Source organism: Somniosus microcephalus, chromosome 26 (assembly GCF_052327205.1).
Source record: "Somniosus microcephalus isolate GS21.2 chromosome 26, FLI_Smic_1.0, whole genome shotgun sequence".
NCBI classification, from domain to species: domain Eukaryota; kingdom Metazoa; phylum Chordata; class Chondrichthyes; order Squaliformes; family Somniosidae; genus Somniosus; species Somniosus microcephalus.
The window spans coordinates 54,245,067-54,268,923 of NC_141012.1; the positions used below are offsets into that span (position 1 = coordinate 54,245,067).

Genomic DNA, 23,857 nt, shown 5'->3' on the forward strand with positions numbered 1-23,857 from the left:
GACCAAAAAATTGGTAAAAGGGGAAAAAATAGAATGAGAGAAAACTAGCAAGAAATATAAAAGCAGATGTAAGAGTTTCTACAAGTATGTAAAAAGGAAAAGAGTAGCAAAAGTAAACGTTGGTCCCTTAGAGGCTGAGACAGAAGAAATTATTATGGGGAATAAGGAAATGGCAGAAATGTTAAACAAATATTTTGTATCTGTCGTTACCGTAGAAGACACAAAAAGCATTCCAAACAAGGGTCTAAATGAGGGTGAGGAACTTAACGTAATTAATATAAGTAGAGAAAAAGTACTAGAAAAACAAATGGGACTAAAAGCCGACAAATCCCCTGGACCTGACGGCCTACATCCTAGGGTTCTAAAGAGGTGGCTGAAGAGATAGTGGATGCATTGGTTTTGATCTTCCAAAATTCCCTAGATTCTGGAATGGTCCCAGCAGATTGGTAGGTCGCAAATGTAACACCGCTATTCAAGAAAGGAGGGAGAGAAAAAACAGGGAACTACAGGCCAGTTAGCCTGACATCAGTCATCGGGAAAATGCTGGAATCCATTGTTAAGTAAGTGGTATCAAGTCACTTAGAAAATCATAACATGATTAGGCAGTCAACATGGTTTTATGAAAGGGAAATCATGTTTGCCAAATTTATTAGAGTTTTTTGAGTGTGTAACTAGCAGGGTAGATAAAGGGGAACCAGTGGATGTAGTATACTTGGATTTCCAAAAGGCATTCGATAAGGTGCCACAGAAAAGGTTATTACACAAGATTAGGGCTCATGGGGTTGGAGGTAATATAGTAGCATGGATAGAGGATTGGTTAACGGACAGAAAACAGAGAGTAGGAATAAACGGATCTTTTTCGGGTTGGCAAGTTGTAACTAGTGGGGTGCCGCAAGGATCAGTGTTGGGGCCTCAGCTATTTACAATCTATATTAATGACCTAGATGAAGGGACCGAGAGTAATGTATCCAAGTTTGCTGATGATACAAAGCTAGGTGGGACAGTAAGCTGTGAGGAGAACACAAAGAGTCTGCAAAGGGCTATAGATAGACTGAGTGAGTGGGCAGTAAGGTGGCAGATGGAGTATAATGTAGGGAAATGTGAGGTTATTCACTTTGGTAGATGTAATGAAATCTGTTTGTCTTGATCCTGTATTCGTTTTGCACTCATGTATATTACCCTCCCCCACTGTGTATAGTTTCACTTCCTCTTTCCCAACTAACCTGGGAGGTTCCAGGTCTTGGCTCTTGGCTCCGCCCCTGACTTCTCTTACATAAAGATCCCAGGATCTGTATGACTCATTCCTGTGAACCAGTCGGCGTGTTGAGATGTTAGCTCTGATCTTAGTGATTAAAAGCCAACTTGTTTAAGTCTATAACTTCTAGTTTTGTGGTTATTGAAGGCCCATCAATTTTAATCACTAAAGAATACTAGGATGGATCGACTCCTAAAACCAGAGCGTCTGGACTTGGATCCACATTCTGCTGAAGCATCAAATCAATTTGGACACTGGCTCAAATGCTTCGAACTCTTCGCGGGGGCCTCATCCGCTAGCGAGGTAGATAAACTGAGTCTACTGACTACTCGCGTAAGTCATCGGATTTATTCGTTCATCCGGGACGCCACTTCTTACACGGAGGCCATCGCTATCCTGAAGGCCCAATACCAGAGGCCGGTAAACGAAGTGTACGCCAGACATCTGCTGGCTACACGCAGGCAGCGACCAGAGGAATCAATGGACGATTTCTTACAGGGCCTAAAGGACCTGGTCCGAGACTGTAACTGCAAGGCCGTGACGGCCAACGCATACTCTGACGAATTGGTCCGCGATTCCTTCATCACGGGCCTCAAATCGAATTATATCCGGCAGAGACTGCTGGAGGTGGTGGTCCTGGACTTAAAAAAGGCAGTGGCCACTGCGCGATCGCTGGACGTGGCCCAGAAAAACTCTCTTATTCTTCCAGCCATGCGGCCCTCACCGCCTCGTGCGCGCCGAGGGGGCCGCCATCTTGGAATCAGCCATCTTCCCCATCCAGGTCTCAGACCAGCTCTACGCCGCCGGAGTCCCCACACAGAAGTTCACCCAGGAGTCCTACTACAGCGGCAATGTCTCGAGGCCCGAAATACTACTTCTGCAGCCAGGCCAAGCACCCCAGACAACGATGCCCAGCGAAGGACGCTACATGCTTCAAATGTAAGAAAAAGGGGCATTTTAGCAAAGTCTGCATGGGGAATCCGATTTCCAACTCCGTCACCGCCTCGTGCGTGCCGTGCGGGCCGCCATCTTGGGAGCCGCCATCTTTTCCCGACTCAACGGCCGCCCAGGGCCCAACAGTGGCTTCGATCGCGGTGGATCAATCCAGGCCACACCCGTTGACAAAAATCCATGATGGACATACAGGTAAACGGGAATTTAACAAAATGTTTAATTGACTGTGGGAGTACCGAGAGTTTTATCCACCCTAGCCTGGTACGGCGGCACTCATTAATGGTAACCCCTACATGGAGCAGAATTGCTATGGCTGCTAAGCCCCACACTTCGGACATTTTGGGCTACTGTGTGGTAACACTGACTGTAAAAGGCACGGACTACAAGGATTTTAAACTCCTCGTGATGCCAGAACTCTGTGTTAATGTAATCTTGGGCCTGGACTTCCAGTGCCACCACGAAAGTGTCACGCTAGCATATGGCGGGTCCCAGCCGCCACTCACAGTCTGTGGCCTATCAACCTTAAAAATCAGCCCACCCTCTTTATTCGCTAATCTCGCTCTGAACTGTAGGCCCATAGCGACCAAAAGTAGACGGTACAGTCTGGAAGACAGACACTTTATCAAGGCGGAAGTGGACAGACTCCTGCGGGAAGGCATTATTGAATGCAGTACCAGCCCGTGGCGTGCCCAAGTAGTCATAGTTAAAAATAGCGAAAAGAAACGGATGGTAATTGACTACAGCCAGACTGTTAATATTTATACCCAGCTGGACGCCTACCCTTTACCCCGCATATCAGAAATGGTCAACCAGATTGCGCAATACCGAGTCTTCTCGACTATCGACCTCAAATCCGCATATCACCAGCTCCCCATTAGAACGGAGGACCGCCCATACACCGCCTTTGAGGCGAACGGGCGCCTCTACCATTTTCTCAGAGTGCCCTTCGGGGTAACAAATGGGGTCTCGGTCTTCCAACGTGAGATGGACCGCATGGTTGACGAGAATAAACTACAAGCTACCTACCCCTATCTGGACAATGTCACTATCTGCGGGCACAACCAGCAAGACCACGATCTAAATCTTGCGAGATTTTTAAAAACTGCCCTAAAGCTGAATCTAACCTACAACGAAGACAAATGTGTCTTCAACACAACCCGTCTCTGTATCCTCAGCTGTGTGGTGGAAGATGGGGTAATTGGACCGGACCCTGACCGATTACGCCCCCTAAAGGAACTGCCCCTGCCACACAATCCCAAAGCTTTAAAAAGGTGCCTGGGATTTTTTTCGTATTATGCCCAATGGGTGCCCAATTACTCTGATAAGGCCCGACCCCTCATTAAATCGACGTCCTTCCCACTATCAGCTGAAGCTCGGGAGGCTTTCACCAGTATTAAACAGGACATTGAAAGGGCTGCAGTGTGTGCAGTGGATGAATGCATTCCCTTTCAAGTCGAAAGCGATGCATCAGACTTTGCCTTAGCTGCAACCCTCAATCAGGCTGGGGGACCTGTGGTCTTCTTCTCCCGAACCCTTCAGGGACCTGAAATCAGGCACTCTTCTGTCGAGAAGGAGGCACAGGCTATAGTGGAGGCAGTGCAGCACTGGAGACACTACCTAGCCGGCAAACGTTTCACCCTGCTCACCGACCAGCGGTCGGTGGCTTTCATGTTTAATAACAAAGGGGGAAAATCAAGAATGACAAAATACTCAGGTGGAGGATCGAACTATCCACGTTCAACTATGATATTATGTACAGGCCGGGAGCTCTTAATGAACCCCCAGACGCCCTATCGCGGGGAATGTGTGCCAGCATTCATATGGACAAATTACAGGGTCTCCACAACGACCTCTGTCACCCAGGGGTCACCCGACTATACCATTTTATAAAGTCCCGCAATCTGCCCCACTCCATCGAGGAGGTCAGGGCAATGACCAGAGCCTGCCGCATCTGTGCGGAATGCAAGCCTCGTTTCTACAGGCCTGACCGTGCACACCTTATCAAAGCCACACGGCCATTCGAGCGCCTAAGTCTGGACTTCAAGGGACCCCTTCCCTCTGCCGACCGTAACGTATACTTCCTCAATATCATTGATGAATATTCCCGCTTCCCCTTCGCCATTCCCTGCCCAGACATGACCAGTGCCACGGTCATCAAGTGTCTCTGTAATTTATTCTGCATGTTTGGCATGCCGAACTACATACACAGCGATAGGGGGACGTCATTCATGAGTGACGAGCTGCGCCAGTTCTTGCTCTCGAAGGGGATAGCCACTAGCAGAACCACTAGCTACAACCCCCGGGGTAATGGGCAAGTGGAAAGGGAGAATGCTACTGTTTGGAAGGCTGTCACGTTAGCCTTAAAGTCAAAAGGCCTTCCGACCTCCCGCTGGCAGGAAGTCCTCCCAGACGTGCTCCACTCCATAAGGTCTCTGTTATGTACAGCCACTAACGCTACCCCTCACGAAAAGATGTTCGTTTTCCCCCGGAAATCCACCTCGGGCATATCTCTACCCGCGTGGCTGACGTCTCCGGGGACAGTACTATTGCGGAAGCACGTGAGAGGCCATAAAACGGACCCCCTTGTGGAAAAGGTACAGCTCCTCCATGCAAACCCTCAGTACGCCTATATCGAATACTCTGACGGGCGAGAGGACACTGTTTCCATAAAAGACCTCGCTCCCTCGGGGAGCGGAGAGAATGATGGGAGACTACCCGATGAAGACCTACACTACAAAGAGACAGGACGCCCAGAGGTATCAATACCCAACTTTAACCTGGAGGGCACTGCAGATAACCTGGAAGACACTGCGGAGGCCCGGCCAGCGGAGGAACCAGAATCCACTCCCCTAGAGGCACCCCAACCGGCTTTGCGCCGATCACTGAGAACTGCAAAACCTCCTGACAGACTCACTTATACCAACTTTTAAGAAACATCACCCCGATGGACTAAATCTATAGAAGGGGTGAATGTAATGAAATCTGTTTGTCTTGATCCTGTATTCGTTTTGCACTCATGTATATTGCCCTACCCCACTGTGTATAGTTTCACTTCCTCTTTCCCAACGAACCTGGGAGGTTCCAGGTCTTAGCTCCGCCCCTGACTTCTCTTACATAAAGATCCCAGGATCTGTATGACTCATTCCTGTGAACCAGTCGGCGTGTTGAGATGTTAGCTCTGATCTTAGTGATTAAAAGCCAACTTGTTTAAGTCTATAACTTCTAGTTTTGTGGTTATTGAAGGCCCATCAGTAGGAAGAATAGAAAAACAGAGTATTATTTAAATGGTGAGAAACTTTCAAATGTTGGTGTTGAGAGAGATTTGAGTGTCCTCGTGCAAGAAACACAGAAAGCTAGCATGCAGGTACAGCAAGCAATAAGGAAGGCAAATGGCATGTTGGCCTTTATTGCAAGGGGGTTGGAGTATAAGAGTAAGGAAGTTTTGCTACAATTGTACAGGGCCTTGGTGAGACCACACCTGCAGTACTGTAAACAGTTTTGGTCTCCTTCTAGGTTCACTAGATTGATTCCTGGGATGAGAGGGCTGTCCTATGAGAGATTGTGTAGAATGGGCCTATACTCTCTGGAGTTTAGAAGAATTGTTAGATCCGTGTGTTAATGGAGACACGGAATGCAGGAGTTGATTTAACAAGTGTTTACTGAACAAAGTCTGGAGGTGAACTAACAACACAAGACGCTACACAGGCTTATATACCCGAGTGGTCACTACTGGTACTACAGTATACAGGGGCTTCAAAAACATAGTTCCTCTTAAAGGTACATACACTACAATTCCTCCCCTTTTAGATAAATAGTACATAACATTTTAAGTAATCATTAAATAACATTTTTACAAGAACAATAATATACACATTTGCTGAAGTTAATCAATTACAAATTCAGTCTCTCTGGAGGCTTCCTGACTCGGTCCGGATAACGCCTCGGTGGTGTAGTAGGTTCTTTTGGCAAGGTCGATTCGGCTTCAATGCTAGTGTCGGGTTCATCTAGTTCCAGTATCACCGGATCGGAGGTAGATACTATGGGTATCTCTGCTTCATCACTAGGCGTATAGAGTTGTGGTGTAGGTTGTCCTTTTTCGGAGGACTCTATGATCTGGTCAGCATGCTTTCTCCAATGTCCACGGTATACATCAGCGGTCCTAGTCGTGTGCAAATAGTTCCAGGCTGCCATTTCTCGGTACGGTAGTCCCGGGCCAAAACTTGCTGACCTATCTGGAAGGTTCTAGTTGGCCTTTCATTCATGCTTTGAAATTGCCGGTTCTCTACGTCCCTTCTGACGTTTGGCTTGACCAAATCCAGCTGGCATCTTAGTCTTCTATTGAAAAACATCATGGCGGGAGTTTGGTTTGTAACCACGTGTTGCATTCCTGTACGCAAACAAGAAGTTATCTACCTTATGTTGTAGATTTATGTCTTCATTACCCATGGCCTTTATGGCCTTCTTGAAGGTCTGGACAAACCTTTCAGCCAATCCATTGGGGGCGGGATGGTATGGGGCGGACGTGTAGTGCTTAACCCCATTGTTTTTTAAGAACTCCCTGAATTCTTCGGATACAAATTGCGGTCCATTATCAGAACAGATCTGTTCAGGCAGCCCATTCCTGGCGAATATGGTCCTTAATACTGTGATGGTTTTTTCCGTGGTGGTGGTGGACATCTTTATTACCTCCGGCCACTTGGAGTGTGCATCCACCGCGATTAAGAACATAGAGTCCATAAATGGACCAGCAAAGTCGATATGTACCCTTTGCCATGGAGATGAGGGCCACTCCCATGGATGTAGAGGGGCTTGTGGTGGGGCGTTTTGGACCTTCTGGCATCCTAGACAGCTCTTGGTCATTTCTTCGATGCCTCCATCGATACCTGGCCACCACACAAACGCTCTGGCTAAGTTCTTCATTTTCACTCCACCCAGATGCCCCTCGTGAAGCTCCTTTAGCACTCTATCCTTGAGTTTGGGTGGAATCACCACTCTGGATCCACACATCAAGGTTCCTCGGCACACTGACAGCTGTTCTCTTCTTTGCGAGAATGCTGGCAACAGTGGTTCGCCATGTGCTGGCCATCCCTTCACCGTTAAATCGTAGACTCGAGAGAGAGAGAGTCGGGTCATTTCGCGTTTCCTTTTCAATGGTAGAATTTGTCACCGGTAGACATTCCACTATGATCGAGTGGAATATCTCCACTGGGTCCACTGTAGGCGCCTCTTCCACCGTTGGCAACGGTAGGCGCGATAACCCGTCAGCATTCCCATGCTGTTTTGTTCCTTTGTACTCTATGTCATATTGGTGTGCCCCTAGGAAAAGGGACCACCTCTGTAGCCTTTGCGCTGTCATAATGGGAACGCCCTTTTTAGGGTTGAATATGGAGACGAGGGGTTGATGGTCAGTCAACAAGGTAAACTTTTGTCCGTGTAGGTAATGGTTGAATTTCTTCACCCCCCACACCAGGCTGAGTGCCTCCCTGTCGATCTGGGCATAGTTACGCTCAGCTGAGTTCAATGAGCGTGACGCAAAAGCTATCGGCCGCTCCGAGCCATCAGGGAATCTATGCGATAATACCGCTCCCACGCCGTAAGGGGATGCATCGCACGCCAGTCTGATTGGCAGTGATGGGTTGTAATGAGCCAACACTTCCCTGGACGTGATCAAGCCTTTGCATCTATGGAAGGCACGTTTACAGTCTTCGCTCCATTTCCAAACTACTCCCGTTTGTAGCAGTGCGTTAAGCGGGTGCAGAACCGTCGACAAGTTTGGTAAAAATTTATGATAGTAATTTACTAATCCCAGGAACGACCTTAATTGCGAGACATTTTCAGGCGCTGGGGCCTTTACGACCGCTTCAACTTTTTCAGGTGACTTATGCAACCCTTCTTCGTTAATGACGCGAAAATATCTTCTATCCTCGGAAGAGGATACTGTACCGTGTGAAGAACCGGGTTTACAGTCACCTTGAAGTCCCCACAGATGCGAACTTTTCTCTGTTCTTCAGATTTATCATTATTCAACGTTTTCTTCATCACCGGGACAATGGGTGTTGCCCACTCACTCCAATCTACCTTGGATAACACGCCTGCTTTTTCCAAATTCTCCAGCTCTGCCTCGACGGCTGGACGAATTGCGTATGGCACCGGCCTTGCCTTAAAAAACTTGGGAATTGCCGCATCTTCCACTTTTATTGAGGCGGTGGCGCCTTTCAGGGTTCCTAGTTCCTGTTGAAACACTTCTTTGGCGTTAGCCAAGATTTCTTTTAATCGTCCAGGTATGACGTCATCATCGTTTTTTTTCTTACTGGTCACCGTCAGTGCCTGAATGGAGTGCCAGTCTAAACGTATCTTTCTGATCCATTCACGTCCCAACAACGGCGGACCACCATCTTGCAGAACGTATAAATACAACTTCTGTATTTCCTTGCCGTTGTATACAACAGGCACCCTTATTTTCCCTCTGGGGTATACTTTCTGCCCCGTATATGTCTTCAAGACAATGTATGTGTCTTTCAAAGGTATATGCGGAAATAGCCGCTCGTAATCCCGTCGACTCATGACGGTCAGAGCTGATCCTGTATCGAGCTCCATTTTGACTGGGGACCCCGCTATCGTGAGGGTAACCCAAATGGTCTGGTAATCTTCTTTGGCAATTACATTATGTAATTTGAGACAGCTTAGTCTCTTGTTTCCGGAGTCGCTATCGCTCTTCTGGTCTTCGGAGCTACTGTCCGTCATCATTTGTACCTTTCTGTACTTTTCCTTATTGACCTTTTTACTGTCAGCGGATTTCTTTCCAGATCTGCATACATGTGCAATGTGTCCCATCTTTCCGCATTGCCTGCATGCTTTGTCCTTGAACCAGCAGTCCTTCTGGTCATGGGTGGATCTGCCGTAGCGATAACATCTCTCGAAACCCCGTGTCATTTCATGGGTGCCGAAGTCCTGTGGCTTTTGCTGTATCTCTGCAGCTCCTCTTGCTGCTGCTTCGTATGATACAGCCACACTGAAAGCCTTGACCAGTGTCAAATCTTTCTCAGAAAGTAGTCTTTTCTGTGTTCCTTCGCTTAGGAGACCGCAGACGAATTTGTCTCGTAGAGAATCTGCCAGTCCTGCCCCGAATTGGCAGTGCTTTGACAGCTTTCGTAATTCGGTGAGGTAATCAGCGTTACTTTCATTCTTGTGCTGATTCCTCCTGAAGAATTTGAATCGTTCCGCTATCAGCGGCAGTGTTGGGTTTAAGTGCTTCTGTAAGGTATCAACAATCTCCTTAAAATTCTTGTCCATCGGTTTGGCTGGAGTGATCAAGTTTCGTAACAGCCCGTATGTCCTTGCGCCCATCAGATTTAGAAGTACCGATGCCTTTTTATCATCCGCTACTTCATTCGCCTTGCAATATACCTCCACTCTTTCCACATATGTGGTCCAATCTTCTATATCACTATCGAAAGCAGTAATATTGCCAGTCTTCGGCATCTTGAAAATCTAAAATGGCACTTCCCGTGCTTTTCTTTCTTCCCCGCCGAGTTAAGATGGCGCCTCCCGCGCTTTACCGCCGCTGCTGTTCTCCGCGGTTCCCGTTGCGGCCTGCAGCTTTTCTATTTTTTTTTATATATCGCTTCAATAGTTTCTCCGTTACTTGGAGAACCGTTCCCGTCGTGGGACTTTCCCCTCCCTCTGCTCGGTCCGAACGCCGACCTGCTTTGCAGCACCGGCCGCGCCCTGAGTGCTCCACCCTCTCTCTCTCTTTGCTTCTGCTTCCCGACTCGCTGCCCGGCCCCGTTGCAGAGCCACCCGATCGAGCTCTAGCCCGCCACAGCCCAGGAAGGATCAGTGCACTACCTGCCACCAGCCCGTTTAGCTGGGGAAACCACAGACTAGAGACCAAGCCTGGCCCTCGTTTTCGAGTTTCTCCGAGTTATTTATTTATTTTTTCTTGCTTCTGGCTTCGACCTTCGTCTGAGGAATCGATCCCCTTGAGGTGCTGTTGAATTGCAGGTAAGTTCGTTTCTAACTCGTCACCACTGTTAGATCCGTGTGTTAATGGAGACACAGAATGCAGGAGTTGATTTAACAAGTGTTTACTGAACAAAGTCTGGAGGTGAACTAACAACACAAGACGCTACACAGGCTTATATACCCGAGTGGTCACTACTGGTACTACAGTATACAGGGGCTTCAAAAACATAGTTCCTCTTAAAGGTACATGCACTACAATTATGAGAGGTGATCTCATTGAAACATACAAGATTCTGAGGGGGATTGACAGGGTAGACACTGAGAGGTTGTTTCCCCTGGCTGGAGAGTCTAGAACTCGGGGGCATAGTCTCAGGATAAGGGGTCGGCCATTTAAGACTGAGATGAAGAGGAATTTCTTCACTCCGAGGGTTGTGAATCTTTGGAATTCTCTGCCCCAGAGGGCTGTGAATGCGGAGTCTTGGAGTATATTCAAGGTTGAGATAGATAGATTTTTGGATTCTAGGGGAATCAAGGGATATAGCGATCGGGCGGGAAAGTGGAGTTGAGGTTGATGATCAGCCATGATCTTATTGAATGGCGGAGCAGGCTCGAGGGGCCGTATGGCCTACTCCTGCTCTTACTTATTATGTTCTTACCAAGAGAGGCTTGGTTGCACCACTACTGTCTGAGCTGGCCGAGTACTGAAGGACATAGTTGCCAGACTGGGCCTGCGGCAGGTAGTGAGAAAACCAAATTCACAAACTCTCAAAATGCCATAGTTGGATTTGAACTCATGTCGTCAGCACTCTACCTTTCACAGAGGAATCTGTCCATGTGCATCTGTCCTGGTAGGAATGACCACTGTGCAGTCCTTGTGGAGACGATGTCCCGTTTTCACATGGAGGACACCCTCCACCGTGCTGTGTAACACTACCACCGTGCTAAGTGGGAGAAATTCAGAACAATCTAGCAGCTCAAAACTGGGCATCCATGAGGCACTGTGGACCATCAGCAGCAGCAGAATTGTATTCCACCACATGGCCCGGCATATCTCTCACTACCATTACCATCAAGCCAAGCGACCAAGCCTGGTTCAATGAGGAGTGTAGAAGAGCAGCACTAGGCGTACCTGAAAATGAAGTGCCAACCTGGTGAAGCAACAAGACAGGACCATGTGCACTAACTATAAAGCAATTCCATGTTCTAGATACTATCGAATTTTAAATATTTTACTGATGCAGTGCGGTGTACATACTCACTGATACAGACTCACTATTGTCTAGTTTGCTCCACTGTATAAACCAGGAGATACTGACAATTACAGAACTGCTCCCAATGGAAGTACTGCTTTAAGAGAGGTTTTAAGAGAGCGAAAAATAAAAATGACAGCGGAGAAGGCAATAGAGCAAGGTAGCAGTGGGGGAATTAAAAACCAGAGCGTGTCAGGAAGGGACAGAATGTATAATGGTAAAGTAGTAAAGGGGGTAAAAGCAGGAATAAATTGTCAGAAAACATATTTGAAAGTTCTTTATCTGAATGCACGCAGCATTCGTAACAAAATAGACGAGTTGACGGTACAAATAACTACACATGAGTATGATCTGGTGGCCATTACGGAAACATGGCTGCAAGATGATCATGACTGGGAACTAAACATACAAGGGTATTTGACAATTAGGAAGGACAGACAGGAAAGAAAGGGAGGTGGGGGTTGCTATGTTAATCAAGGATGGAACCACTGCAATAGTCAGAAATGATATTGGGTCAAAGGATCAGGATAGTGAAACAGTTTGGGTGGAGATAAGGAATAATAAGGGGAAAAAGTCACTAGTGGGCATAGTCTATAGGCCTCCTAACAGTTGCAACTCTGTTGGTCGGTGTTTAAATCAGGAAATAGTTGGGGCTTGTAATAAGGGAACAGCTATAATCATGGGGGATTTTAACTTTCATATTGACTGGACTATTCAAATTGGGCATGGCAGCCTTGAGGAAGAGTTCATAGAGTGTATTAGGGATGGGTTCCTTGAGCAGTATGTAACTGAACCAACCAGGGGGCAGGCAATCTTAGATCTGGTCCTGTGTAATGAGACAGGATTAATAAAAAATGTCCTAGTAAAGGACACTTGGAATGAGTGACCATAATATGGTTGAATTCCAAATTCAGTTTGAGGGGTGAGAGAGTTGGATCTCAAACCAGCGTACTGAGCTTAAATAAAGGAGATGATGAAGGTATGAGAGTAGAATTGACTAAAGTGGACTGGGAAAACAGATTAAAGTGTAAGACGGTACAAGAGCAGTGGTCTACATTCAAGGAGATATTTCACATCTTTCAAGATAAATATATTCCACTGAGGAAAAAGGGGAGTAGAAGAAAAGACAGCCATCCGTGGCTTAGTAAAGTAATAAAGGATAGTATCCGACTGAAAACAAGGGCATATAAAGTAGCCAAATCTAGTGGGAGGATAGAAGATTGGGAAGCATTTAAAAGCCAGCAAACAATAACTAAAAGATTAATTAAGAAAGGGAAGATAGATTATGAAAGTAAACTAGCAAAAAATATAAAAACAGATAGCAAGAGTTTCTACAGCTATATAAAAAGAAAAAGGGTGGCTAAAGTGAACGTTGGTCCCTTAGAGGATGGGACCGGGAAACTAGTGGTGGGGAACATGGAGATGGCAAAGACACTGAACAAATATTTTGTATCAGTCTTTACAGTAGAGGACACTAAAAATATCCCAACACTGGACAAACAGGGGGGCAATGGGGGGGGGAGGAGCTAAACACAATTAAAGTCACTAAGGAGATGGTACTCAGTAAAATAATGGGACTTAAGGCAGATAAATCCCCCGGACCTGATGGCCTACATCCTAGGGTCTTGAGAGAAGTGGCGGTAGGGATTGTGGATGCATTGGTGATTATTTTCCAAAACTCCCTGGACTCAGGAAAGGTCCCGGCAGATTGGAAAACTGCTAATGTAACACCCTTATTTAAGAAGGGAAGTAGACAAAAGGCTGGAAACTATAGACCAGTTAGCCTAACATCTGTGGTTGGCAAAATGTTGGAGTCCATTATTAAGGAAACAGTAACAGAGCATTTGGATAAACATAATTTAATAGGACAGAGTCAGCATGGTTTTATGAAGGGGAAGTCATGTTTGACAAATTTGCTCGAATTCTTTGAGGACGTAGCATACAGGGTGGATAAAGGGGAACCAGTGGATGTGGTGTATTTGGACTTCCAAAAGGCATTTGACAAGGTTCCACACAAAAGATTACTGATCAAGATAAAAAATCACGGGATTGGGGGTAATATACTGGCATGGGTGGAAGATTGGCTATCTAACAGAAAACAAAGAGTTGGGATAAATGGTTCGTTCTCGGGCTGGCAATCAGTAACCAGTGGTGTTCCGCAGGGGACAGTGCTGGGACCCCAACTCTTTACAATCCATATTAACGATTTGGAGGAAGGGACCGAGTGCAACATATCCAAGTTTGCCGACGATACAAAGATGGGAGGGAAAGCAGTGAATGAGGAGGACATAAAAAACCTGCAAAAGGACATAGACAGGCTAAGTGAGTGGGCAGAGATTTGGCAGATGCAATATAAATGTTGGAAAGTGTGAGGTTATGCACTTTGGCAGAAAAAATCAAAGAGCAAGTTATTATCTAAATGGAGAGAAACTGCAAAGTGCTACAGTACAAAGGGATCTGGGGGTCCTGGTGCAAGAAACACAAAAAGTTAGTATGCAGGTGCAGCAGGTGATCAGGAAGGCCAATGGAATCTTGGCTTTTATTGCAAGGGGGATGGAGTATAAAAACAGAGAAGTCTTGCTTCAGTTATACAGGGTATTGGTGAGGCCACACCTGGAATACTGCGTGCAGTTTTGGTTTCCATATTTAAGAAAAGATATACTTGCTCTCGAGGCGGTTCAGAGAAGGTTCACTCGGTTGATTCCGGAGATGAGGGGGTTGACGTATGAGGAAAGGTTGAGTAGGTTGGGACTCTACTCATTGGAGTTCAGAAGAATGAGAGGTGATCTTATCGAAACATATAAGATTGTGAGGGGGCTTGATCGGGTGGATGCAGTGAGGATGTTTCCACTGATGGGCGAGACTAGAACTAGGGGGCATAATCTTAGAATAAGGGGCTGCCCTTTCAAAACTGAGATGAGGAGAAACTTCTTCACTCAGAGGGTAGTAAATCTATGGAATTTGCTACCCCAGAGAGCTGTGGAAGCTGCAACATTAAATAAATTTAAAATGGAGACAGTTTCCTAGCAGATAAGGGAATTAGGGTTTATGGGGAGAGGGCAGGGAAGTGGACGCGAGTCTAGATTCGGATCAGCCATGATCCTATTGAATGGCGGAGCAGGCCCGAGGGGCCGTATGGCCTACTCCTGCTCCTACTTCTTATGTTCTTATGCTAGCTCAGTGGTTGAAGTGAGTGTAATATCCGGCAAGGTCTGGCACTTCATTCTTTAGAGATCCTCTTGCTTTTGCCTTCTCTTTAGCTTTCCACCGTCCTCTCCTCCACACATGGAATCATTGGTGGGGCTCAGTTCCAAATGCAGTTTTTGGTTTTATGAATAGCAGCATGAAATACTAGATCAAAGAGCTCATGATAAATTTGTACAAACCAATGGTTTGGCCACAGTTAGAGCAATGTGTGCAGTTCTGGGTGTCCTATTATAGCCACAGAGAGTGTACAGTGGGGATGGGGAACTATAGCTGTGAGGAGAAATGCGAGATACTGGGACTATTTCCACTGGTAACAGAAGGCTAAGAGATTTAATAGAGGTTTTTAAAATGAAGGGTTTTGATAGTGAATAAGGAACGGCTATTTTCCTCTAGTTGGAGAAACAATGATGAGGGGTCTCCAGTTTATAATTGACACTAAGGGTTGGAGAGAAGTTCGGAGAAATTTCTTTAGCAGATGGTTAACAGTATGGAATACACGGAGTGATTGAGGCAGAGACCGTTCGTATAAGGGAAAAGTGTATAAATATTTGAAGCAGGGGGAGGCACAATGCATTGGGGCGAGAGTGGGGCAGCCGGATTAGTTTTGCACTGCTTTAGCAAAGAGCCGGCACAGACACGATGAGCTAAACAGCCTCCTTCTGCACTGTAGGTTCTTTAGATGCTGACTGCCCTGCAGTAACTAGTCCCCAAGTGTCAGCCTCAACAATGCTGACTGACTACATCACCTGTCAATGAGCTGGGCTGTGTTGTCAGCCGTTATCCACACAGGCACACTTCCAGCAGCAGTTAGTGGATAGTGATCAGGAGCAGCGACTGCAGCTGAATTTCAGCAGCCTAGGCAAGGGTGCTGTGGCTACTTGAGGTGCAGCTACCCAACTGTGGCTGAAATCAACTCACTTTCTGGCCGTGGCCGTAGCTGCACGTCACTGCTGTGTTCTCTTCAGTGATTTAGGCTGCTTCGTCCAGGGGCCTAGAGTTTGTTGGGATTGATCAGCAGATTTAAAAAGAAGTTGGTAAGACTCGCCCTGAAGCTGGGCCTCAGGAAATCCCTACATTTCAATTGAACCTCTTCATTCACAATTTTTACCAATACCTGGTTTTAAAAATGAACCCACACAATTTTCTGAAATCGTTCAATTTTGTGTGTGAGGTTTGCTTACGTTGCCTTTCGACCATGAACAGAACAGTATCTGATATGGTCAGCAACCTCTGCTTTCATCTGCCTCCTGGTATACAAGCAAAACCAGATGTGTAACTAAAATAGAGACAGTATTTTTAAAGTGTGGTCAGTGAGTCACTGGGTGGGAATTAGATGCCAGAGTGGGGCTGAAGCTAAGGCTGGAATGCAGAGTAACATGTCCAGCTTGGAGGTGCCAATCACAAGCTTAGATCTTTGTTTGCACTCTTGCGATAAAAGTCATTAAAAAGGCAGAATTTCTGAAGCTTGCGCCGAGTTTCTATTTTTGTTATCTGCTAATTTTGACGTGCCTCTTATATCCTTAAGTCCACATCATTTATATACATTGAGAAGAGCAATTGTTCTAACACTGACCCCTGGAGGACACCACTGTTTACATCCTCCAGTCTGAAAAACACCCACAAACCACTTTCTGTCCATTAACCAACCTATGTAAGCTGCTATATTCCCTTCAACACCATGCACCTTCAATTTCATCAAGCTTCCTAACCAGCACCTCATCAAATAGCTTCGAAAAATCTATATCCACGTTACTGCTTTTCCTTGATCAGTTAAATCTGTTCGACACGACTTGCCTTTTTCAAATCCGTGCTGGCTGTCCTTAATCAACCCATGTCTCACTAGGTGATTAACATTGTCCTCTTATTCTGGTCTCGAGAAGCTTATCCACTCCCGATGTTAGACTGACTGCTCTACAGTTACCTGGTTTATGCTGTCTCCTTTTTTGAACAGAGGTGTTACACTGGCAACCCTCCAGTCCTCTGCAGAACTCCCCTCAGCATTCTACGATGTATTTTGTAAGGGCCCAGTGTTTCTGCATTTTCTGTTCTGCGATTTTTCCAGTACTTGTCTGTAGTTATCCCATCATATTGTTCCTCCTCTTCTACCTTTTCACTCCCACTACCCTTTTGTAGAAATCTCGTCAACTTTCTCTAACTGTTCTTTTTGTGGGTTTCTAAAATTCTCTACAATTTATCTGCCAATCTTTCATCACCTCTTAGCTTTTCAAATCTTCTTTGCTTTCCTGCTCTATTTTCTACATTCCACTTGATTTTTCTTTGCATTTATTCCAGACTTAAATTTTTAAATCTCATTTTAATTTCTCTAGTCATCCAAGGAACGCCAGCTTCCATTGTACTACCTTGTCTTCCTGTAGGAATATGCCTGCTCCGTACCCTGATCATCATTGGCTCCAATGTTTCCCATCGTTTCTCTACCACCTTACCTGCCAATTATTCAGGGCTAGTTCTTTTAAAAAAAAATCTCATTGAAATTGGCTTTTTCTCATCAAGAGCCTTTATCTTGACAGATCCCCCTCCTTTTCAGTTTTTATCTTGACCCTGGTTACGTTCTGCTTGCCATTTTAGTTGTTCCTGTACTCTTACATTCCCTAGTTGCCCCACTTCATTTCCTAGAACTAGATCCAGCACTGCCTCTTTCCTGTAGACGAAAGACACATTAATCTAGACAGCAGTTCTGGGCACATTGCAGCAATCTCTCTCCTCCTTTGCCACTTACATTACTCTTCCCTCAGTCTATCGTTGGATAAGTGAAGTCACCCATTATTACAACCCCATTGTTCCACCATTTTCTCCAATTTGTCTGCCCATCTCTTCCTCGATCTCTTTTCCACTGTTCAGTGTTAGTTTTATTTCAGCTGTTGGCAAACTATTGGTCTATAATACAGGATGAAAAGTCTAAAAATAAAAAGCAAAAAATTACAGAAGCTGGAAATCTGGAAAAAAAAATGGGAAAATACTAGCAATACTCCAGGGGTCAGTCAGCATGTATGCCGAAAACAGACGTTAACCTTTCAAGGGTCGTCTGGTCTCTCACAAATACTGAGGTTTTTCCAGCATTTTGTGTTTTTGTTTTTGGATTTCTAAAAGGCAGTTCACGTTTAAGTAAGCTTATATAATTCTGGTAATAACAAAAGATATAGGAAATACAGCGAATGTGTTTATATGGATTTTCAAATAGCATTTGAGAAGTACCACATCAGAGACTTGTGAAAATATTTTCATCTCGTTTTGGCTGGTAAGAGGTTTCTATAAATCAGTTAAAACAACTTGTATTTCTATAGCACTTTTAACATAGGAAAACATCAAGATGCTTCACAGAGGCGTCATCAGATAAAAATGGATGCTGAGACAGAGAAGGGGACATTAGGAGTGATCAAAAGCTTGGTAGTATGGTGGGATTTAAGGAGGCTCTTAAAAGGAGGAGAGGTCAAGGTTTAGGGAGGGAATTCCAGAGTGGAGTGGAGTGGAGATGGCTGAAAGCACGGCCGATATAGTAGGGCATGGGGAGGTACAAGAGGCGGAAGTCAGAGGAACGGAAGGTTGAAGGAAGTTACAGAGAAAGGTTGGGGAGAGGCCATGAATATATTTAAACACAAGGATGAGAATTTTTATCTTGAGGTGTTGGATGACCGAGAGCCAATATAGATCAGTGAGTACAGGCAACCAAGACTTGGTGTGGGATAGCAAATGGGCAGCAGAGTTGTGAATGAGCTAAAATTTATGCAGGATGGAGGATTACAAGCCTGCCAGGAGAACATTGGAATAGTCGAGTCTGGAGGTAAAAAAGACATAGATGAGGGTTTCAGCAGCAGATGGGCTGAGACGGGCGATGTTACATTGGTGGATATAGGTAATCATTCTGATGGAGGGGATATGGAGTCACATATGGGGGGATGGAAATTGGGGCAAGGGTACAGAGATTGTGGCGGGGGCCAAACCGGCCTCAACCGCAGGAAACCAGCTTATCCAAGACTGGATGTTGGACAAGCAGTCTAACAAGAGACAGTATAGGGATTGAGGCAGTGGTAAAGAGGTAGCGCTGTCAGAGCATATATGGAACCTGACATCATGTCTTCGAATGATGTGGTAAGGGACAGCATGTAGATGAGGAAGAGAAGGGGGCATGGATAGATCCTTGAGGGACTCCAGAGTTAAAGGGGCAGGAAGTGAAGCCACTGCTGAAGATGTTCTAGCTACAACTGTATAGGAAAGAATGGAACCAAGTGAGGGCAGTCCCACTGAGCTGGACAACGGAGGAGAGGTATTGGAAGAGAAGTGTGTGGTCAAACGTGTGGAGGGATAGTGCATCAGTCACAGTTACAGAGGACCTCAGTTGTGACTTTGATGAGAGCTGTTTCAGTGCTGTAGCAGGGGCAGAAACCTGATTGGAGAGGTTCAAACATGGAGTTGCGAGAAAAATGGGCACAGATTTGGCAAACAACAAAACACTTAAGGACTTTTGAAGAGGAAAATGAGGTTGGAGACGAGGTGGCAGTTTGTAAGGACAGAGGGTTTGCGGGTGCGTTTTGTGAGGATGGGGGTTATAAGGGCAGTTTAGAAAGGGAGGACACAGTATCGGAGGAGAGGGAACCATTAGTAATATCAGTTAAAATGGGGGGACAAGGGGTGTTTGCAGTTTAGTGGAAATACAGTCAAGGGACCAGGAAGTGGATCTCATGGACAAGATGAACTTAAAGAGGGCATGAGGGGAGATAAAAGAGAAACTAGAGAAATATGCGAGTTCCGGGCTTGGGCTGGGGGGCACCTTGTGGAAGCTTGGCTTGGTGGGCTAGGGGAAGGGAGGGAAGCGGCATAGACAGATAAACAGAGAGTCTCAATCTTAGTGACCAAGAAGTTCATGAGCTCCTTGCACTTGGAGTTGAGTGTGAGGTTTAAGGAGATGGTTGGTGGTTGAGAAAACAAACCAGGGGTTATTTTTGAATTCCAGAATGGTCTTGGAAGAGTGAGCAATGTTGGCAGTGGAGAGCAGGACCTAATAGTGCTGGAATGTCAGCCTGGAATATGTGCTTCAGTCTCTGAATTGGAGCTTGAATCCACAACCTTCTGGCTCAGAGGCAAGAGTGATACCAACTGAGCCATGCTGACATCTGCTAAGACTGACAATGGAAAATTGCCCAGGTATATCTTATCCACAAAAGCAGGTCAAAACTAGCCTGGCAAATTAACACCTTATCAGCTTCCTCCCAAGAATTATCAAAGTGATGGAAGGAGTCAACAGTGACAACTGCTCGCTGGCACGGAGTTGAGGTTCTGCCAGGATTGCTTGGCTTCAGATCTCGTCAAGGCCTTGATCCAGACATGGATGCCAGAGCTGAATGCCAGAGGGGAGTAGCTGTCCTCGACATTAAGGCCAAGTACGGCATCATGGATCCCTAGCAAAACTGAGGTCAATGTAGGTCAAGAGAGAAACTCTCCAGTGATTAGGGTCACACCTGACACAAAGGAAGATGGTCATGGCTGTTGGGAGGCCAATCACCATAGCCCAAGGACACTGCTGTAGGAGTTCCTCAGGGAAGTGTCCTTAGCTGCTTCAATGACCATCTCTCCATAAGATCAGGACTGGGGCTGTTTGCTGATGATTCCAGTGTTCAGCTCCATTCACAACTGCTCTGATAATGAAGCCTATTCCAGCCTACAGAAGGAACGGGACAACATCCAGGCTTGGGCCAAGTGACAAGTAACATTTGTGCTCCAGGTAATGACCATCTCCAACAAGGTCCACCCACATATTTCTGACCTTCAATAGCACTACCATCACAAAGTCCCCCACCATCTGTGGATTACCAGTGACCAGAATGTGAACTGGTCCAGCCATATCAACACCGTGGCTATATGAGTAGGGCAGAGGTTGAGCACTCTGTGGCAAGTTGCTCACCTCCTGACCCCTCAAAACCTCTCTAACAACATCTACAAGGCTCAAGTCAGGAGTGTGATGGAACACTCACCACCATACAGAACAGAGATGAACTGCTTGATCAGTTCCTGACACTGAATTCAAAATTCAACCCCAGCACTATCAGCGCACTGTGGCAGCAGTATGTATGATCTACAGGATGCACTGCAGGAACTCACCAAGGTTATTTTAGGAACACATCCGGCCTTGCAACTCTACCACCAAGGACAAGAGTAGTAGGATCATGTTAACAACATTACCTCCAAGTCACACACCAACCCCACTGGGACATATATTGTTCCGTCATCGTCACTGGGTCAATATCCTGCAATTCCCTACCTAAAACCATTGTGGGAGCACGATCACAAGGACTGCAATGGTTCAAGGTCACCACCTACTTAGGGCAACTTGGGATGAGCAATAAAAATGTGGCTTTGCCAGTGTTGCCCAAATCCTGAGAACAAAAAGAAATTGGCATGACCATTTTTAGTTTGTTAAATTTTCTTGATAATTTAAAACCAAAATTTTATCTGATGATGTGATGCTCTTCTGCTTTTCAAAGATAGAAGAAAATTCCTTTGGTGGTACATGATAGATCCAACAGCTAAAGTGAAAAGGTTTTCAATTTGTTTCTAGTTCTGGGCTCAGCTAAGACTTGCGCATAAGAGTAACCAAAAAATAATAATAATTGTTTAAGTATCTCGAGTAAGAGAAGTAGAAAAGACCCAAAAATACAACATGACTTATGGCAAAAAATAACAGCACATGGAATGAAGGGTAGTGTGGTTACACGGATAGAGAAGGCTGGAGGGCAGAAGGCAAGAGAGAGAGGTAAAAGTTCTTCAGATGGAAAGATGTGGTGAGTGGCTTTCCATGGGGCTGTGTTGGGGCCACTCTTATTTGTGGAAACAGAAATGATCCGGACTTAGGAATTGAGAGAACAAGATTAAAATTGTTGATGACACAAAATTGAGGGCATGAACTTGTGACCAGGATTTTGAAAGACTGCAGAGGGCATTAATAGGTTGGCAGGATGGGCAATGGAGACAGGTGATAGCTACAATTTAATGTAGAAAAACAAAGTAATACATTTTGAAAGTAAGAACAGTGAGCAGAAATACACTAAGTGACAAAATGTTAAATGGAGCAAGAGATCTGGTGTGCTGATACACAGGTCAGTAAAGATGGCAGGGGAAGTAGATAAGGTCACAAAAAAGACATTAAATCCTTGGTTTTGTGCCTCAAAGCATTGAATACAAAAACAAAGAGGTAAACTTTAAATGTTTACAAGACCGTAGTTAGGCTGCGGTTGGAGTGTTATGCAGAGTTTTGGGCATCCCATTATAAAAAAGATATAAAAGCAATGGAAAGGGGCAGTCTGAATTTACTGGGATATTAGCAGGGATGAGGGGCTAGTTACAAAGAGAGACTTGACAGGTTAGGACATTTTTCACTGGAACCAAGTTTATTAAAAGTTATGAGATGATAGATTTTTAAAACTCAATCTCGGGATCTGGGCATCACTGGCACGGCCAGCATTTATTGACCATCCCTATGATACACTTATGATACCCAACTCTACATCTGTGCTACCACTATTGTCTGACTGCTTGCCCAACATCAGGTTGCACATAAGTTAAAACATCCTTCAACTAAACATCAGCAAGGCTGATGCCATCCTGTTCAGCTCCTGCCAAAGGCTCTGCGCCCTAGCTCCCAATGCCATCCCTCTCCCTGACTCTCTGCTCAGGCTAAAGGTGTGCAAACTCAGCGTCCTATTTGATTCTGAGTGAGATTCAAAGCCCATGTCCTATCTTTTACCAGCAGTATCTATTTCCACCTCCGGAACATTGAATGTTTCTGTCCTTACCTCACCCCTCACTGAAACTCTCATCTATTTCGGTGTCACTTCCTGGCTTGATGTCTCAAACATCCTCCTCACTGGCCTCGTGAGCTCCTCCCAACATGCTCCAACTCATCCATAACTACTGCCCACACCCTATCCTGCACTACGCTCCATTGACCATCATCCACTCTTTATTGACTTCGAGTCTCAAAAGCATTACATTCAAATCGTTCAGTTTTCAAATCTATCCATGACCTCACCCCAACTAATCTGTACAAACTCTTCTAGCCCTATGTCCCAGCATGTGCACCTGACTCTGATTTCTTTATCATTTTTTCCCACATTCACCCACCTCCATTTGCCGTTGTTCTTCACCTGCAATGGAGGAGCCTTCAACTACTTGGACCTCTCTTCCAAAACCCCTCCCCTCGCTACTTCTCTCGCTAAATCCCCCTCTCCTTTGTTCCCCAAAACCCTCCCCCTCACTTCCCCCCTCCCCCTCACTCCCTCCCCCCCTCCTAAACCCCTCCCCCTCACTCCCTCCTAAACCCCTCCCCCTCACTCCCTCCTAAACCCCTCCCCCTCACTCCCTCCTAAACCCCTCCCCCTCACTCCCTCCTAAACCCCTCCCCTCACCTCCTCCCCAACCCTCCCCTAAACCCCTCCCCTCTCCCCTATAACCCCTCCCCTCACTCTCCCCCTAAACCCCTCCCCCTCACTCCCTCCTAAACCCCTCCCCCCTAAACCCCTCCCCTCTCCCTATAACCCCTCCCCCCCAAACCCCTCCCCTAAACCCCTCCCCCTAACCCCTCCGCACTTTCAAAAACGTCTCCAAAACCGACCTTTTCAATCGTGCCTTCATTCAGCTCTCCTAATTCTTCTCCTACCATTGCTCAGCGTCCGTTTCCTCCTCTGAAAGTCTCAGCTCATTTACTAGTTAAAGACATTGTATAAATGTCAGCTATTGTTGCTGCGATAAGAGTGAGAACAGAGCCGGGAGAGGACCTGCTGCTCCGGGTATTTTGAAAGGGCTGTAAGTAACTTCCTTGTGGTCTAGGTGTCAGTTCCATATCGACTTACTTATGAATGCTGATGTAAGCAGTGGTACTTGCACAGCCTGTCGACAATGCTTCAAATATGATAGAAGTATCCATTCGCGACAGTCCTGATCCCCCGACATCTGGGCGAATATAAATCCCACCAAACCAAGTTGTGCAGCTTTCCGCATCGTCTCCACGGGAAAGATTTCCTGTTGGGCATTAAAACACAGGAATGATAAAAGATTCATCGCCTCACAACAAAATTCAGCAAAGAAAATTCAGAGAGTAAATACACTCTGAAATTGGCAGTGTCCTGTATGTGATGATACAGTAAGTATATCAAGGAATACATGCACCTATACAAAAGCAAAATACTGCGGATGTTGGAAATCGGAAATAAAAACA

The 23,857-nt window shown here is 45.8% G+C and overlaps 1 protein-coding gene across 4 annotated transcripts in view; it reads right to left on the reverse strand.

Moving 5' to 3' along the window:
* The window catches only part of LOC147100462 (isobutyryl-CoA dehydrogenase, mitochondrial-like), a 126,446-nt gene that overhangs the window by 95,383 nt on the left and 7,206 nt on the right, over window positions 1-23,857 (reverse strand). For 3 of the 4 annotated variants that reach the window (XR_015073736.1, XM_085968202.1, XM_085968203.1), the window contains exon 2: window positions 23,493-23,661. Coding sequence is in view for 3 of the 4 variants with exons in the window: in XM_085968202.1 (XP_085824328.1) it covers window positions 23,493-23,661 (169 nt within the window). In the remaining variant the exon portion in view is untranslated. Of the gene's footprint in view, window positions 1-23,254; window positions 23,416-23,492; window positions 23,662-23,857 lie in introns of those variants that run through there. The other variant, XM_085968204.1, reaches the window with a different exon arrangement.